The sequence below is a fragment of the Ceratotherium simum genome, chromosome 16 (genome assembly GCF_057802395.1).
Source record: "Ceratotherium simum simum isolate JZ-2026a chromosome 16, ASM5780239v1, whole genome shotgun sequence".
Lineage (NCBI taxonomy): Eukaryota > Metazoa > Chordata > Mammalia > Perissodactyla > Rhinocerotidae > Ceratotherium > Ceratotherium simum.
In genome coordinates this window covers 7545119-7564831 of record NC_141915.1, presented here as the reverse complement: position 1 = coordinate 7564831, position 19713 = coordinate 7545119, and the positions used below count along the sequence as shown (strand labels likewise).

Sequence of the window (19713 nt, the reverse complement as noted above, 5' to 3'; positions counted from 1 at the left end):
GGGTATTCCCCCAACTAGAGTACTTGTAGTTCCTTCAGCCCCTCAATGTTTAATTAATCTACCCACCCACCCCCCACTCCCAGTCTCTCATGTGACCCACTTTTCCAAAGAACTTGAGTGGATAGCTGACGTAAAATACCACCAGATGCCCTATATAAGTCACATTTGGACAATACAGTACAAGAGCCTTGGGTACTTCTAAGCAAAATTCTGTTCCTAGAACTCAGTATGTGGTCCAGCCCACACAAACATAAAATTTCCCAGTATCTGAGGAATAAAATGGGGGCCGTAGAATCACAGAGGAATCGGGCAGGCTGGTGTGAGACGGAGAGGTTTCCTTTTGATGTGACAGGAGCTGGGTTTGAGTGTTTCTTCTCACTAGATCTTCGTGAGTCTGTCTTTTCCAAATCACATCCGTGAGAATTGCCAAGAGGACGCTAAACTACCAAGGGAAAATGCTATCACCAGTGTGAGCCTTGGGACTCACCCAAAGAGTGGGTAGAGGGAGGAGAGAGCTTCTTGGAGCTTTGAATAATTTTGAACCTAAGACTCTTTCGTTTCTTTCTCCCTGGAGTATTTTGAAATATTCAGTATACTCGAGAAGATTTGCTCCTCTAGTAATAAGAATTATCATAGTAACCATTTATAGAATAAATAAGCATAAGGTGCTCTGTACTTTATTTGCATTATTGCATTTAATTTCATATTCATAATATCCTTATGAGGCAGGCACTGATCTCATTTTACAGATGAGGATAACTGAGGCTTAAAGAGGGTAAATGGTCTGTCCAGAGCCACACAGCTCATGTCAGGGCTGCGTTAGTTTGTTGGAAGCCTATGCTTTTATCACCTATTTATTATTGAGACATGTCTCAGTAATCTGAATATGAACTTTCTCTCATTGATAACTTCTCAGATACATGTAATAGCCCACAAATTAAATTGCCTTCCCATGGGGAGGTAAAGTCTGAAAAAAACCATAGCCTGTAAAATTCTTTCCTCTCCCATTTCTCCTTCTGTTCTGTCTCAGTCAGAAGGGTCTCTTAGGTGTTTTGGCAGAGATGGGGTCCCTTGTGCAGCTGCTAGAAGGAAGCGTGGCTTTCCTAGAAGCCTAGTAGAATGAAAGGAACCCCCCAGGATATACAGTGACAGAGAATTTAGATTCTGTTCTAAATCACAGGTTAGCCACTCTGTGACTTTGTATAATTATTTAACCTCTCTGAGACTGTTTACTCATCTGCAAAATGGAGATAATGTTAATATTTTCCTCAAATATTTTCCTCTAGATAATAAAAGGCATTTATTGCCAATGTTTCTGTGTAAAGGCACATCATAAAGTTATATAAAAATGGTAGAGTCTTTCAGCATCATTCCGTTGACCCTTACTAATTTGGATGCACTCAGAGGAAGCTCAGTGTCTTTGCAGAGTATGAGAATAAGCGAAGAATCAGAGAGGAAGCGGGCTGCAGTCCCCCCATGGGCTAAGCCATTCACTGTGAGTCTGCACTGTGGTAACAAGAAGGGATAACAATTCACAGATTCTTAGCTCCTGAGGTCTGCCTAATCTCCTAATATGTTTGGGGCAAGGAAAGAGTCTCCCCTCCCTGCAGAGTGTGCCTGTATCCTTTGCCTCTTCTACCCAGGCCTTCTTCAGGACTCTTCTTGGCCAGGGTCCTGCTCTCAAGAATGAGACAGAACTGAAATGATGATCACAGTCAGAGAAGGGAATTTGGTTAGACTCTGGGCATCTTTCCGAGGGGATTACAGCCTTGGAAAATAATGGGCGCACTGGGGTCGCTTGAAATAGAGATCAACCTCTGCGCTGTGTCCTCTGGTATGGAGGAGGCTGTGGGCTGCCTGGTGCGTTGTGGGGAGCTCTGGCCTGGGAAGATGTAGATTCTAGTACCAGCAGTCAACACCCCCATGACCTTGGGCTGTTCATTCTCCCTCCTCAGCCCCAGTTTCCTCATCCATAAATGTTGAGGCTAGAAAAGGTGACCTTGAACACTCCTCCAGTTGTAACATTCTCTGATTCTGTCTCAATGGCTTCAGGGATGGGGAGAGCTTAGCCCTCCTAATATTTCTGAAGATTAATGCCACCACCAAGCAAGCCTCTCTCCCAAACACTTGGTAAGTAATTAGGAGGCACTGGAAGTGTGATGTTCAAACTTTTATTTTTGAGCAATATAATGCTTTCTGTGAAAAAAATCTTACCCAAAAGCCTATGTAATATACAAGAAACCACAGCAGAGCTCCCCTGTTGCCATGAATGAGGTCGACCCCAAGTCTGCCCTTGGCCCCAGCTGGAGACCTCCGTAGAATACATGTTTATGTTTTTGTTTGTTTGTTTGGTTTCAAACACAAAGTACGTGTTTTCTTAAATCCAAGCCAACAAAACCGATGGTTCAGTGGACAATAATTTGAACAGAAGGGGTTTGGTTTATGAATGACTTCCTGGAGGATTTGCCGTCTGGTGCCATGGTTATCAAGCTGCATGCCAGGTCCTGCCCTCACCTGACATTGATTGGGATCCTCATTCTTCTGTATCTAATGAGATCTCCTGCTTTCCTAGGGCACAATGATAGGATGAAAAGCACCATCTTGAAAGTCAAGAGTCAGGGGGTTTGGTTTCCAAAACTTTTTCCCTCTGTGACCTTGAGAATGCCTCTACTCATCCTCTCTGGGTTTACGTTTCCTCCTTTGTCAAATGAAAGTGTTGGGCAAGGTAGTTCCCACGCTGTTCTGGCAATCTGCGATTGCTTACCCTGATCCCTCACAGCTGTGGACACACAGCCTTCACCAGGTGGGCTGTGTTCCTGCTGACCATCCCCAGGTCTCCTGGCTAGAGTCAGCAGAGGGGAGACACCAGAGGGAGATCTTTGGGGTTGCCCAGAGTATTTGCCAACAGCTCTGCTAACTCCACAGAGTCTAGAGGAAGCAGTCCCCATGCGCTTGTGTGAGCAAGCACTAGAATTGTCACGTAAAATTAAAGCATTCCCAGTTGCTGCTCTCTAGAGATTTTTAAACTAGTAAATAGTCATTGTCAGCGCAATCTACAATTAGACCTGGCCTGCCCCCAGTTTACCTTGGAGGAGCGAGCTCAGAGCTGCCTTATTTGCTCAGCGAAAAGTGACTGCACAGAGGAACTCAGGCCTCCTGGCTGCCAGCCCCCATCCCTTGGTGGAGCCAAGGCTGTAGGCTCTTGGGAACTGGAAAGAGCCTTGGAGTTTCCTGGGGGAAGAGCCCTCAGGCTGGATAGCAAAGCCCAAGCTCTCTCCAGCTCCTTCTGCTCTCGACTCTTTCTGGCCTGAGGTCAGCTTGGGGCACTCACAGAGTAAGAGGACCCCAGGGAATACCCTGCATGGGAAAGAGGAAAGACTGTAGTCTTGATGTGAACAGCAGCTCCCATTTATTGAGGCTGATTGGTGCAGAGGTTAGAGGAAACAGTTTATACACAGGATCTCATTTAATCCTTACCACCCTCCTGCCAGGTGGGTATTAGCATCTGCGTTTGATAAATGCCTCGTCGTTTATACAGGGAAAAGTGGCCTCTCTCACTTCCTGGCCCTTGTACTACTTTTTATAATGTGACATTTATTAGAGTTTTTTTCCTGTAAAGAAGTACAAAGAGGAAAACAAAAAATGCCCTATGATCCTACTCCCAATCCCAGAGAAACTCTGTAAATAGTGCAAAAATAAAAATAATATGTATACATGTTTAGAAAATTCAAACCACAATGAAAGTAATAAAACTCAAAGGTAAACACCTCCCACCTTTCATCCCAGACCCTCTCCCTAAAGTAAAGGAAGTTTTGGTCATTTGTGAACACGATTATTTCCAGAAAAAAATATTTTGTATATAAACCATCCTGCCTTCAGTGGGTCTCTGTATATTCTCTCTGTGTATATTCTTTTCATTCTTATTTGAAAAAAAGGATCGTACTGAAACATTGCTCTGCACCTTGCTTTTTTTTTAACTTTTGTTATCTTGGAGATCTTCCCACATCAGCACATATAGTTCTGCCTCATTCTTTTTAACAGCCACATAGTATTCCATCATATGGATGGATTCTAGTTTACTTAGTCAGCCTCCATTGACAGAAACTACTGCAGTCAATGCTGCATTGTCTAGCCTGGTTCATATATTATGGAAAAAATTGAGAGCATGCATGTGGGGCAAATTCCTAGCAAGGAGATACTGAGTCAAAGGCCTGTCCTTCAAACAGGTACCACTCATTTACACTCCTACCAGCAGCAACCAGCGAGCCCATTCCCCAGCGCTGGGTATCATCAAATGCTTAAGTTTTGCCAAATTGGTTTTTAAAAAAGATACTTTATATTTTGTTTTGCATTTCCTTAATTATGAGTTAAGGTAATCGTATTTGTGTATCTCCTTTGGCCTTTTTAAAAATTTTTCTTTTTGTTCGGGGGAGGGCAATTACCTCTGTGTATTCCTTGTGCGTTTTTTCTAGTGTTTTATTATTATTATTATTATTGATATGATTGAGCTTGTTATAAACAAAGGAAATAGCCCTTTCTCACATGTACTGAAAATATTTCCCTGGGGTTTAACATGTGCTTTGATTTCTGTCTAAGGCATATTTTCCATAGAGAAGTTCAGCAGTGACGTGGTGGCGTAGCGGGGCCCCAGCGCTGTTTGAGCTCCTTGCCAGCTGTTCCGAGAGCAGCTCCGTGTCTGTTCCTGGTGCATGCTCTGCATTTCAAGCAGGCTCTGAAGATGGAGAGTTGCTCCCCCATCACGAAAGCTGCTTTGGGTTTTATTTCATCACAATAATGTATTTTTATTGCCCTATTTGCATACCAGATTTTCTAGGGCAATTCTAGTATCACTTATAACTTTATTTTTGACAATAAAGACAATTTGTTAAGTGTTAAAAATGTGTAATCTAATTTACCAATCTTTTCTTAATGAATTTTTGGATTTGTGTACTGCTTAAAGGTGACAAATAAATACATCCATGATTTTAGAAATTCTATATATTTACTTCTTGCTTGATGGATTTCATCATCAGCTTTTTCTTACCCCTGGTGAGGACTTGTGGGTATTTTAGTCTCTGAGTTCTTAAAACTGGAGATTCTTTGTTTCCTTTATTGTTGAAGGATAATTTGGCAGTGAATAAAATACTTGGATAACAGTTAACCAAAAACTATCTATCTATCCATCTATCTATCTATCCATCTATCTATCCATCCATCCTTTATCTATCCATCCATCATCTATCTATTTATATATCTAATAACAAAATAACATAAAGAATTATTTAACAGTCAAATATGTCCCCAACTACCTAGCATAAGAAATAAAATACAGAAGCACCTCGTTTATCCTTCCTCAATTATACTTCCCTCCCTACCTCCAGAATTTCTGCTTTCCTGAAATCAATATTTATCATTTCCTTGAATTTCCTTATACTTGTATGACAGTGGATATGCTCGTATCCTTAAACAATGTAGTGTTGTGTTGCATGTTTTAAAACTCTCTCTGTCTGATATCCTCCTGCTTTTCCTTAGCTTGCTTAGAGTGCTCAACATTATGACTGAGAATCGTCCATGTTGACACTTAGAGCTCTGGTTCATTTCATCTGCACGTTGTATAGGATTACATTGTGTGAGTATACCACTATTGACCACTTTTCCCTTGGTAGGAATATAGATTTTTTTTTTCCCCAGTTTGTCTTTATTATAAACAGTTCACTCAGCCCTCTGTATCCGTGGGTTCTGCATCCACGGATTCAACCAACTGTGGATGGAAAGGCCTAGATGGTTGTGTCTGTACTGAACATGTACACACTTTTTTCTTGTCAGTATTCCCTAAATAAGACAGTATAACAACTATTTACATAGCATTTACATTATATTAGGTTTTATAAATAATCTAGAGGTGATTTAAAGTATACGGGAGGATAGATGTAGGTTATAAGCAAATACTACGCCATTTTATATAATGGACTTGAGCATCCGTGGATTTTGGTATCTGTGGAGGTCCTAGAACCAGTCTCCTGTGGATACGAAGGGACGACTGTATTGCATAGAACATGCTTGTGCACCTTGCGCACGTGTGTGAGGACTTATCGCAGGCATGCACCTAGAGGTGGAATTGTGATATAATCTGTCTTCTTTCCAAAGTTCTTTCCAGAGCAGTTGCACTCCCACCAGAAGCATGCGAGAGTCCTTCTTCCTGCTTATCCATGTTGGTTGTCACAGGCATTTTCATTTTTGCCAGTCTAGTGGGTGTGAAATGATATCTCATTATAGTTTTAATCTGAGTTTCCCTGATTACTTGTGAGATTGAACACCACTTTATGTGCATTGGCCCTTCTGGTTTTCTCCTCTGTGACTTGCCTATTCATCTCTTTTGCCTCTTTTTTCTATTGGGTTTTTTATTTTCTTGTTAATTTCAAGTGATTTGTGTGTTCTGGAAATTAGTGCAAATACATGTTTCTAGCCTTTGACTTGTTGTTTCCTGATGGCTTTTGATGTATCACAGTTAAAATTTTTCAGTTGTTTTCTCTTTAGTCTGGGCCTTTTGATCCTTGTTTAAAAATCTTTCCCTATTTTGAGATCATTAACATATTCTCCTATAGTCTTTTCTAACAGGGTTAATGTTTGATTTTTCATATTTAGGTCTTTAGTCCCATTGGAATTGATTTTTGTGTGTATGTGTGTGTGTGTGTGTGTGTTTTCCAGTTGTTCTACCTCTACTTAGTGAAAAGTCTGGCCTTTTTTTTCTGAAGAAAGTTTTTTCTGTTCTTTCTTCTTTTCATTATTTTCAATGAGTTTTGAGATAGAGGAATGGAATCAAAATATCTCTACTCAAAAATATTAGCGAACTCTAAAATAGCACTTAGTAGTATTGTTCTGAATGCCTTATATATATGAACTCATTGACGCTTCTCAACAGTCTATGAAATGGGTATTACTATTGTTTCCTTTTGCATTTAAGGAAACAGAGGCATAGAGACGCATAGAAAGGTTTGACTCTTGTCAACCAATTCTGAAGTGTGTGTTCTTGGCCCAGTACAGTCTCCTACCTCTACGGAAATAAGTCTAATTCTTTAAAAGGTTACTTCACTTTCTATAGGGTTAGTGTTTTATGAAGTTGGTTTGAGTTTTTCCCTTATTTTTCTAAATGGCATTTCACCGGGAAATATCTAGGCGTTGGTCCCTTCTAATATATAGTGTGATACTTGACTAGAGACTGAAGTCTTTCATCTGCTCAGAAAAAACATATATGTATTAACTTTTAATTATTGCTTCTGAATTATCCCTTCTGTCTCTCTTCTGGGAATCTTATTTTAAATAGATAGTAACTTCTAGAGTTCTCCTCTTTGTCTCTTCTTTTCTCCCATCATTTTCATCTCTTTGTCCTTCCCCACTGAGTACCCAGTGCATCTCTCTCGTCGGAATTTACTTCACCAATTTCCTTCAGTATCCACTCTATTGTCCATATTTGCAACTCAGGCAAACTGTCCTGCTCAGTTTGTTTCCCTCCCATGGCTGGTAATCTCATTTCACAGATTCGAAATTCTCTTACATCTTATTGAGATCACCATTCAGATATTACTTCATTTTTTCCTCCTGTTTCCTGCAGCAAATCTCTTTTACAGAGAAACTTTCCCTCTAGTTCCTCAGGGTCACTTCCTTATCAGAGCCACCAGCACTGCACAACTCCAGGAAACCAGCCTCAGACCTCTCTTTAGCTTTAATCTGCTTCCTGCCTGGGGACAGTTGCCCCTCAGTGCTGTCACTCTGACTTCTAGATGATGGTGATGGTGAGAGGGCAGCGGCAGGACTGGAGGTGGAGAATTCATTCAGATGCTGCTTTGCAGAGTTTGGTTCAGCAGGTGGTGGTGGGCACACTCTGCAGCTGAAACCACCCCTGTTCCTGATCAGGGCTGTGTGTTTGTAGTGTTGTGACATGGGTGTGCACATGCTACTTAACAAGTGTGCTCATGGACCTCTTGCTTACTTCTGCCCCGAGCTCTCTTATATATGGCTATGTCTCTGGAACTGCAATTTGGGCAAAGTTCGTACGCCTTTGGCCTCCTGCCTTGATGGTTGGCAGAAGGGCATAGACTTGGGGTCAAAGTGCAGAACTAATAAGGGAGTGGTTCTTTGTGTTATGGTTAAAGGTCTATGATACCCATTCATACCATTCCTGTCATCAACCCATGGACTCTGTGCATCACCAAGGCAAAGAAGAGGCATTGACTCCCCTCTCTTCTGACTGTCCACCTATGTAGAGCTTCACTTGTAGCAACTATTCCTATGCTGCCCTTGTTCATGCTAAACTGGTTGTTCCTTTAGAGGATACAGAGGGTGTAAATCATTCTAGACCCTGACCTGCTGGCATTGGCTTGGATCCAGCTGAAGACTGACCTGTCAATAGTTCTCTCTAACACAGTGGTCATCAAGTGTGCTCCTTGGACTTGTGACCATCATCAGCATCACTTGGGAATTTGTTAGAGATGGAAATTATCAGGCCTCACCTCTGACCTACTACATCAGGAATTCTGGGGCTGGGGTCCAGCAATCCATGTGCCATCCAGGTGAGTCTGATGCACTCAAATTTGAGGACCGCAGCTGGAACAAAAGCTAAAACTACCAGCTTGTCTTCTCCAACTCAACCTCAGGGCAGCTTTCCTAAAAAGTGCCCCGAGAGATGCCTTTGAAAAATGTAAAGTCTCCCTGGAGAGCTGGGTGCCCATTGACAGCTCACTAGACTTGGTTTTCATGTTTACTTTTCATTTCATTTAACTCAATGTTTTCCAAACTGACTTGACCAGAGAATTCTTTATCGCTATCAAATGCTCTTGGTCCTGCCTCATTACCCCTGAGCATATCTTTCCTTTTCCCAACTCAGAACCTCAGTACTTGAAGCTCCACGCATCTCAGATCCAACTTTTAGGAACTTGTTCACCATCAAGTGGACTTCTCCTGGCTTAGCATTTCCACAGAGTCCTGGCTCTGGACCAGAGAAGAGTCACAACTGCACTGTTCAGACCATGGGATCAGGTGGCTAAGATGAGAGGTATAGAAAGATTGTGGATTTGGAGGCAGGTAGACCTGGTTAGGATGCAGGGTCTACCACCGACTAGCTCCATGAACTTGGGAAAGTGACTGTTTTTCACATGATCTTGTGAGGAGTAAATGAAACCACAATAGAACAGACACGGGGTTTGGAGTCAGACCTGGATGCCAGCGCCAGCTTAGTCATCTACCAACTTTGTGCCTTTGGCTTCAGTTTTTCCGTCAGTAAAATAGGGGAATAATAATAATAGACAACTTACTATGCAGTAGTGATTAAAAATTTAAGTAAATAGTATATGTGAGAGCTCTTTATAAACTGCATAATGCTACAAAATATTCGCTGTTATTGTGTCAGAATAATTAAGCCGTGTTTTCAGAGGCTCTGTCCCTCTGCCTGGCACATAGTAGGTGATCAGGAAACTTCACTGGGTTCCCTTGCAAACAAGCATTGCCCCAAAGCACTAGAGCTGCGCTTAGTCCTGAGGGACCTTGTTCCAGCTGACAGATAAGAATGATTTGTCAGTCGCACAGCCACTGTTTTATGTTCCATCCTCCTCAGTATTGATTTGTTTATCAAAAATTTTATTTATAAGGAGCACAAAAATAAACTAGCCCAAATTTTGCAGGATGTATCACAAGGTTCTGAATTAATGAGATCCAAATTTATGAGGGTTTTGAATTGTTACTTCCTTTTCTGACTCTTCTGTTGTCTCATGGCAGGGAAGGAGAAAAGCCCCTGCTCTCCCTGGGGGTGGGTAGCGCACCCTTCCACACACCCCCTGTCTCCCTCCCCTTCATCTCCTTATGAAGATGCATTTCTTCATGTACTAGAATCCCGTTTTTGGAGCCATGACATCGCTTGAGATATGGGATGTGGACAGAAGCCTCTTAGTTCAGCTCCAATAATTCTATTCCATAAAATTCTGGGTTGTGACCACATATTTTACAAAAAGAGAGTTCCTCGTGAAAAGCTGTGTGCCCTGAGGAGTGAGATATTTTATTCCAGAGTGCATGGCGTGAGGGAGACTGTGGTAAAATTCTCTTATGTTCCTGATGTGCTAGGACAGCGATTCTCAGAGTGTGGTCCTTGAACCCAGCAGCATCAGCATCACTAAGCAACTCGACAGAAATACAAAATCTTGAGCTACTGAAGCAGAAACTCTGGGAGTGGGCCCAGCTGTGTTTTAACATACCCTCCTGGTTTTTCTGATGCACACTCAGGTTTGAGAACCACTGATCTGGGAGAAGAAGGAAGGGGTGAGCCAGCCAGACTCCACTCTTCAGAGGAAGGACTCTGGATCCCAGAACTTAAATAGTGGGTGGTGCCAGGCACCCACAAGGGTCCCAGCAAATGTTCATTGAACCCACCTGAATAAAGGGAACTTGGGTTGCTTCTTCATTTACTCCAGGGCGATGGTTCTCCTTTCTAGTGGCACATTAGAATCACCTAGAGAGCTTTTTAAAAATACCCTTGTCTAAGCCCAGACCCTGACAACTGAATCAGAACCACTGGAGTTATGTCTGGACATCTGTATTTTTAAAAGCTTCCAGATAATTCTGACATGCACCCATGTTTGAGATCTAAAGCAGAGGGTGCCCTGCTAAAAAAAAATATGATTTAGGTTGTCTTTGCATTTATCATAAATTTTCCCCCTAAAAATTTATTTTACCTGTTTATATTATAAAAATTACATATTTATTATAGGAAAAACTAGGGAAATGTAGAAAGTTGAAAGGGGAGAAGAAATAACACTCATGTTCCAACTATCCAAAGGCAACTGTCAGTATCTGGTGTGTTTTCTTTCAAGCTCTTCTTTTTTTGTTTTTGGTAGGCACTGGTTTGAATTTTTTAAAGCATTGTGATCATATTTAATATAGCTTTTTATGTCCACTTTTTGACTTAACATTACATCTTATGTAGTTCTGCACATTGTTGTAATTGTAAGTACGGTGTTTAATATGCTCTTGTGGCAACATGACAAAAATATGGCTTCTCTCCATTTTCACATGTGCACACTCAGGATGGCACTGAGAGAGTCCTTTCTTGCTTTACAGTGCCTGCATTTCAAGTGTATTGGGAAATCCTACTTTGAATGTCAGAAGCAGAACATTAACTCTCTTTCTCTCTGAATTTCTTCTCCCAGGTCCTAACCTGTCCTCGGTCTTTTCCTCACTCCAACCCCACAGGTAGAAGGATGCATTAGGCTGACGAGAGATAAGATCTTATTGCAGAAAGTCAAGAGGGGAGAGCACATAAATATTTTTCCAATGTTTTATAACCCCCATTCCACTTGTCAGCCTCAGCGGAGGTGGATTTCTCCTAAGCCACAAGACTATAGTTCCATAGGATGTGGTGTGATTCATAAACATCCACGTCCATAGAGCAGTCCTGATCAGACCCAGGCCTCTGTGCTTCAGAAAGAGAGACAACAAATGAGTGAGGCAAGAAAGAGAAAGGAGGAAGCTGGGACAAAGGAAAGGATGGTAGGACAAATAGACTGAGGTTCTGGTGTGCTCAGTCAGAAATGCCAGAATCAAGCCACATGTCTCCTTTTCCCCGTTCTGCTTTCAACATAACCTTCCCAGGTTGTTCTTTGTTGCACAATAATATATATATCACTATATATTATATATTATATGTTATATGTTATATATAAATCTTTATATATAAAAACATATATAAATTTTTATATATAAAATATATATATATATATTTTTTTTTTTTCTTGGTTGCTTCTGCCTTCTGACTTAGCTGATGATTTGAACTTAAGTTCATCATCATCACGGGGTGCACTGGAGCTGCAACATTTGTCTTCTTGTTGGTGTCATGGATGCGCCAGGTAATTCTGCCCCATCTTCTTGCAGGACATTATGGGAAGGATGCTTACCGAAGTGGAGGACCTGATCTCCATAACTTCATCTCATCTGGATTTGTCACATTAGGAAGAGGACACACGAAGGGTACAGTGGAAACCATTTTTTACTAAAATACAGAGGTTGCCTAGGGAACCCCGATGTGAAATGTGAAGACGGTGTGGAGGCCAGAGGCTTGTCCGGCACAGGAATAGGTGGGGTGGTTCCGTGACAGCTTGTCCAGGTGACATGCATGGCTTCTGGCAGGAGTGACCGGGAGGCCACAGGTGTGGCTTTAGAAGGCAATAATAGACTTCCAAGAGACATCCGTCCTGCTCCACCCATGGCATGGAGCAGGACACAGATGCCAGTGGCTCCCTGTGGGAGGGGACCACAGGCAGCCTAGTGGCAAACACTGCCCGTGGATGTGGCAGCATTTGCAAAGTGTTTGTTCTCCTCTTGGCTATTATTCCTTTTCCTTTCTAAAGCCACATTTCATAAACTGATGTCAATGTTCTGTACTGTGCATTTCTAAGCCAGCGTGCACGTCGAGAGTTTCAGCGTCTTAAGTGCGTCTATGTAAACTCTCTGTGATGTGGACACAAAGGTAGAGGTTATGCAGACCTTCAAGCCGCAAGACGAGAGCTAATGTGGCGTTTCTGCTGGGCTGCTTTGTGACCTAGCTGACAGCTTGCAGAGCATCTGTGCAGGGGGTGTGGGAGCCTCGATTCTGTCTTTTGTTTAAACAGAGTCCTACTAGTGTTGTGAGCATTCTGTCATATCAAGAGTAACTCGATCCCTAACTCCTGTGATTACCTTCCTCACACCTGTGTACTGTTATAGTCTAACTGTGAATTATGTTGTAGGGATGGGACATCTCTGTCTTCCTCTGAAATCTGTGTCTGTTTTAAGTGTGAGTGAACAAGGAACATTGCAATTCTTTCTTACATTCCATGCACCAAATTTTTAAATTCCTTATGTGATGTTTGTTCATCCTATAGAGAAAAAAAAATCTGTATCTGTGTATGTATTTTCTGTTGTGTCTCTTTGTGTCTAAATAAAGTTTATTGAGGATACAGGTGGCATTTGTGGCTACTAAGAGTTGAAGAATCAAATCGGGACCAGCTGGCTCCGGAAGGGGACATGGGCTGCACAGTTAACCAGTGAAAGACACACTCCTAGTCATAACCATGTCAACTCAAACCTGGGATGGCTTGGCCCACACGTCATCTGCTTTATGATAATTACCTATTGCTGTGAAACAAATTACTCTAAAATGTAGCATTTTAAAACAACAATAAACATTTATTATCTCACATAGTTTGTGTGGGTCAGGAATTTGGGAACAGCTGAGCTGGGTGCTTCTGGCATGGGGTCTCTCATGGGGTCACAGCCAAGATGTCAGCAGGGACTGCATCATCTGAAGACTTGACTGGGGCGGGAGGACCTGCTTCCAAGATGGTGCACTCATATTGTGCTGGCTGTTGGAAGGAGGCATCAGTTCCTCCCTATGGTGTTGTCTCCATGGCTACTTGAGCATCTTTACAGCTTGGTAGCTGGGCTTCCTCAGAATGGGTGATCTAAGAAAGGGAAAGACAGATGCTGCAATGTCTTCTATGACCAAGCCTATTGGTTACACACCATCATTTTCACAATATTCAATTGGTTATGCAAGTCAGCCCTATTCAAGATGGGAGGGGACTACACAAAGTGTGAATATCAGGTGCTGAGGATCACTGGGGGCCATTTTGGAGGCTAGCTACCACAAGCCTAGGCCCCATGGAGCAGAGCTACAAATCTGGATCTTTCCAACAGAGCACAGCAACTCTTACTAAGGCTTCTCAACTGCAGTGGTTTCCCATCCTTACCCCTACTCCATATATGTGGTTCACCCTGAAACACCAAACAGTTCAATCAATGAAACTCTTTGTACATATGTTATAAACGTTGTGGCTTTTGGTTCACACATTCATTCAACAAATATTTCACGAGGCCTGCTATGTGCTAAGCAATATTCAGAAGTAAACAAAATAGAATCTGCCCTTGTAGAACACACATTCCATTGGGGGAAGCAGACAAAATAAATTCTTGATAATAAGTGCAAGGAGAAAACCCAAAGCAGGTAAGGGGGCAGAGAGGGCTGTGGCAGGAAGCTACTCTCATCAGGGAAGGCATCTTGGATAAGGTGGTAATTGAGCAGAGACCTGCATCCCAGGCAGAGGCAACAGGAAGGCCCTGAAGTAGAAGCTTTCTTGTGGTGTCAAGAAATAGGAAGGAGGCCAGTGTGAGTGAGGCAGGATAGAAGAGGATGAGTAGAAGGAGATGGGATCAGAGCCATAGGGGAGCCAGATGATGCATTTATCAGGTGGTGGACATAAGGCTGCTTTCAAATTAACTAGACTTCCATCAGAACAACATAAAGGCGATTCTCTGTCCCCGTCTGTCTTTTTGGTTGCTGTCACCTGGGGCATCCAGGAAACTCTATCCTGCCCATGCGTGTGGGGCTTGGCTATGGCCACTGCATATTATCTCCCCATCTTAGCTTGTTCTGTAGCCTCACCCAGCCCTCTTGTGCACGCCTGATGCATGGCCTGTCCTCCCACCCATTGCCCTTACCAGATCCTCTTCTCCATTCCCTTCCACCCAAGGCCTCTAAATCCTTTTCTTACCAGGAATGTGCCTTGTGTGTATTTTCTTATTTAGATAATAACTCAAGTTTCATGAGCAAAGAGACTGGGGTTGGGGACGGGGACTTTGGAAATGGGGATTCCAATCCAGTATCAGGGACTCTATCCCTGCACAGCCCAGATTTCTGGAAAAGAGCCAGGCTCCATTCTCCCTTCCTTCAGAGCAAACTAAGTTCAACTCTGAGTGGCACCTGTAAGCAAACCAGCCCCATGTGAATATCCCGTGGGAAGGGAACCACTCAGATATCTAAACTGGGACCATTGTCCATCATGTGTGTTTAATTCTCTTCCTTTTCTTTCTCTACTTATTTTTTTTTGCTTCAACTTCAGTTACTGCCTTCTGGTTCCTCTTTATTCCTTTTTTCCTTTTCCTACATTTGCCTTAGGCTTTCTGGTGGCACTGGCTGATTGTGTATCCCCACTATGACCCTCAGAACTAGTGGGGTAGCTAACATCTGCTTTAGAAGGTAATATCATTGCCATACCAACCTGTATCACCAAATTGAACATGTATTTCTAATCAGACTCTGATTATATGAAAACCTAGCATGGATGGTCCCTGTTCTAAATGGCATTGGAAACCTTCATGGGAAGCTTGGATGTAGCCAGTCCTGTCTGCCACTTCACAGGCCCCAGGGCGTCATGCAGAGAAGTGCTCTCTAGCTTCCGTGAGGGCTCCTCCAATTTCAGAGAGCTGCGATGAGGATGTGTATAGATCTGCCTGCTTTATAGCAAGATCCGCATGTGCACGGGTAATTAAATCCTCTCAGATGAAGCCTAAATAAGTGCATATTGTTTTGTTAGTGGAATTGAGAAGTTGAGACATTAGAAGAAATAGAATTCTGACCATGGGGGCTGCATAAGCACCAAAGCTCCCTGCTCCATCTCTGTCCTGTTGGGAGACCCCACATTTTAGCCTAGGAGGTCACAAAGTCATTGGCCAACCTCCCAGGTGGCATAGCACTGCCTCAGGCTCACGGGCACCAGAGTCTGTGCTGACGCCCCTCTTCAGGACTTCCTCACTGAATGATGTGCCTTTTCCCATAATTCTGACTTTTCCTCTTACTTTCTCCTTCTTCTAAGGAACTACTTCTGCCAGTCTCCCCTGCTCTGATTTCTTCCTTTGACCTCCTGCTTGCTCATCCATTAGGGTAAATGGAAGTCAAGGCTAAGGAAGATAGTGATCAGAGTGGCCTTGAGTTTTGGTCCCCCTACAACCTTTTCTCTGTTAATTAGACAAGATCCTCCAGCCTCCCATGCAGAAGCGCAGAGCAGTCTTTAGGGAGGCACAGAGTCCACCCGGGCTGCGGCGATGAAAGCCCCAGGATAAAGGCTTCTATCTACCGAGCCAGGTGGTACCTGCCGGCGCTTCACCACACTGTCTTATTCCCACCATTACAACAACCCCGAGGGAGAGCTCTTCTTATCCCCATGTTACAGGTGAAAAACGGAAACTCGAGTGGTTGAGTAACTTGCCCAAGTCAACATCAAACAGTGCGGTTTCACTCCAAATCCAGGCTTATTTCCAAAGATTGTTCTCCCAACCACTGCACATCCTGCCTCTGGACGAAGGGAGGAGCGAGGTGGGGTATGGGCAGCGGTTCAGCGGGACCCACACACGTAAGCACTCAATAACCGACGGCTGTTCTTATCAGAGGTCCACATTTTGTAAGATCGGAAGTCACAAAAAGCAGACAGACCAGTCGTCAGAACATTGTTAACACCAGCTTAGCCGGGTCTGGCCTTCCAGAAAGGAAGCTCAGCCCCCTCTGATAATTTCTCAGGGCCTGTCTAAATGCACACACCTGCAGGGACTCTATTCTATTTAGGCAGTTTGGTTACAATCGCAGGTAGGTTGGCTGTTTTTGAGGCTGGCCGAAAGAGCCGAAGACGCTTTCCAGAAGCCCCACGTGACAACAGAGTTAATTCCAGTGATCTCCATTCGTGCATCCTAGGCCACTCAGGCCAAGTCCTTACGGCTTGTGCTCACCGCAGCCACCTCCCGCACTCAGGCAGTGTGCAGAGTGAGAGTGAAGTGCAGGTTACTACTGCCTGCTCTTCCTCTGGTGTTTCTCACTGTTCACCAGGTCCTTCCCACCATGCCGGGAGCCAGAGAGAGGGGCATGTGTGTGTGCGCACGCATGTGTGTATGAGAGAGAGAGAGACAGAGAAATCCCTGAAGGCTTTGCTAAAAGGTAGGAGCTCCAAAGTGGTTGCCCCTTTGTGGGCAGCGGACACCATTGCCCATCTGGTCATTCGTTCCTTCACGTAAGCACACATGCTGAGCACCTGCTCTCTGCCCAACCCTGAGCACTGAGGACACAGCGGACAAACTGACATGCCAGTGAGAGATGATAGAAATAAAGAAGAAGTCAATATATGAAGTGTGTCAGATGGAGTTAAAAGCTATGGAACAAAACAAGGCAGGGAAAGGGGAAAGAATTGCAACTCCTCAGTTGCAATTCTTAAAAGAGCATCCAGGAGGCCTCAGAAAAAAAGTGACATTTGAGCAAAGACTGAAGGAGGTGAAGGATCAAGCCATCTGTATTCCCGGGGAGGGGTCACCCAGGCTGAGGGGAGAGCCACGCATTGCCCACCTGGCTTGCATGGGGACAGCTGTGAGGCTGGAGCAGACGAGCTGGAGTGTGGGCAGTAGGCGGTGAGGTCAGAAAGGGGCTGGGGCTTGACCACACAGGGCCTGTGGGTCATTTAAGGATCTGAAAAACAAAATATTTTTGGCCTGAGGCATTAGGAAGATGGAAATCTGTGGGAGGGACAGGGTTTAGGCAGAGGTTGGGGGTGACATGAACTCAGTCTGGCTTCATATTAAGTTTTAGATGCTTATTAATCATCCATGTGGAAATGTCAAGTTCAGGGGCGATGTCCTGGCTGGGGATATAAATGTGGGAGTTTCCAGTATGTGAAGCCGGGGGACTGGATGAGATCAGCTAGGGAGTGAGTGTCAGTCCTCAGGTGAGCAGAGGCTCCAGACGGGAGCTATTGGGCACCCCAACATGGAAAGGTTGGGGAGATGAGGAGGGACCTACAGAGGACACTAGTCAGGAGGGGGAAGCCAGGAAGCAGAAAAATCAGGGCAGTGTGGTGTCTTAGAAACCGGGTAGAAAAAAAACAAGTATTTCCAGGCAGAGAGCCATCAGCTGTTATAAGTTGTGGAGAAGTCCAATGAGATGAAGCCTGAGAAGTGACCACTGGCTGTGACCTAGTAACGTGGAGGTCACTGGGGAGCTTGGCAAGAGCAGTTTGGGGTAGTGGGGCAACATTTTGTCCAATGGATGCAAGAGAGAAGGGATAATGCCTGGGATGTGCTTCTACGTGATCCGGGCAGACTGAGTGACGGGAAGAGGAAGGTTCATTGTGTTATTCTCTCTGTTTTGGGGATACGTTTGAAATGCTTCATAATAAAAGGTTATATAAGATTTTTTAAATAAGAGAATGAGAGAAGAGGAATAGGAGGCTGCAGGTATGGACAACTCCTTAGGGTTTTAATGTGAAGGAGAGTAGAGAATGAGAACAGTAGCTGGAAGGGAGTATGATGTAAAGAGAGTTTTTTCTTTTAAGTTGGGAGAAATCACAGTATATTTGTATGCTGTAATGATCCAGTAAAGAAGGGAAAATTGATGATGCAGGAGTGAGGGGTGTATTTCAGAAGGGACATCTCTGATAGGTGAGAGCAAATGGAATCTACCACCCAGGTGGAGGGGCTGGCCTTAGCGAGGAGTGAAATCCACCCAGAGTCGCAGGTGGAAGGCAGAGTACATGGCCACAGGTGCACACAGGTGGCCATATGTGATCCTTGCTCAGTGATTTGGGAAGCAAGGTCATCAGCGGTGAGTGAGGGTTAGGGTGACCAACCATCCCAGTTTGCCCAGGACTGTTCCAGTTTTAGCACGAAAAGACCTGTGTCCTAAGAAACCCCTCAGTCTTGGGCAGATGGGGCAGTTGGTCACCCCAGTGAAGACAGGTGAGCAGGCAGCCTGTCTGGGCTCAGAACATCTTTCACACCCATCTCTAGAGCCCAGAGAAGTGGAATGAGGATGCTGCTGCCTGGAGCTGGCACCTGCACAGTCGCCAGGCACTTAGAAGCCTTGGGACTTCGCTGAGATTACCTGGGACATGGAGACAAGGCCACAATGCAAAAATCTGCTGCCCTGTGGGGACCATCCCAAACCCCACAGAAAGATCCTGAATGGATCTCTTCATTCTGTCTAAATGACGCTCTCTGGGGCCTAGGCTGGACGCGACCAATCCCGCTGCCCAGCCACTCTTTGTGGGGTCTGAGGCAGAAAATTAGGGAGAGGCATAAATGCTGTGAAAGGGGTGAGAATGTCGGAGCAGGTGCTGAGATCAAAGCTGGAAAAGTGACCATCCTGATGACAGTTTAGGAGTCTCAGCAAGGAGGGGAGTTGCAGAGGTGACACTCCGGCTGCTCAAGCCCCCACATCTAGGGAGGAGGAGCTGCAGCAGTGGTCCAGAGGGAGGGGCTGGACAGATTCTAGGGGCTGGGCCAGTGGCACCTGCTCCCTGAGAAGGGAATGAAGCCAAAGATGGGTTCTAACATTCAGAAAGCATACAGGTGTTAGCCAATGATGAGTCTGGGTAAAAGACCTGCCAAGAATAACAGGGCAGGGCAAGAGAAAGCAAGGACCAGAGCCTTTTGGTCAGCATGATGGGTGGGAGATATTAGAGTACAGGAGGTGGGGTAGCTTTTGGTGATCAAGGTCCAAGGGATAACCCTGAGAGTGGGTGGCCAGATCAAGTGGAGAGGTCAATCAGAGCTGAGGTCAATCAGAGCTGAGGTCAGGGACCTGCTTGGGCTTCTTCAGGTTGCATGTGGGCTGTGGACATCCCACCCAGCACTGACTTTCTCAGGTATCTTCCCTCAGCCCTTGCCCAAGCTCCACTGCTCGTCTGAACCCCATGTGCCCCCTGGGCCCTGCTCACCTCTCTCACCAGCCCACTTGTCTGAGCAGCCCACAGCTGCATGTGATACAGGGTTTGAAATTAGGTCTTCTCTTCTGGAAAAGAAAGCATGGGTGCGTAGGCTTCTACAGAACTGCAGGCCACCACCCCCACACCAGGATTTGAGCAAGAGCCTTCAGAC

The 19713-nt window shown here is 44.4% G+C and overlaps 1 protein-coding gene across 4 annotated transcripts in view; it reads left to right on the top strand.

The window, feature by feature from the left end:
* Positions 1-19713, top strand: part of SHISA6 (shisa family member 6) — a 290024-nt gene that overhangs the window by 122581 nt on the left and 147730 nt on the right. For 2 of the 4 annotated variants that reach the window (XM_014789497.2, XM_087440415.1), the window contains exon 4: positions 11917-12012. The exons of the other annotated variants lie outside the window; for them this stretch is intronic. In XM_014789497.2, coding sequence (XP_014644983.2) covers positions 11917-12012 — 96 coding nt within the window. The remainder of the gene's footprint in view (positions 1-11916; positions 12013-19713) is intronic. 4 annotated transcript variants of the gene reach the window in all.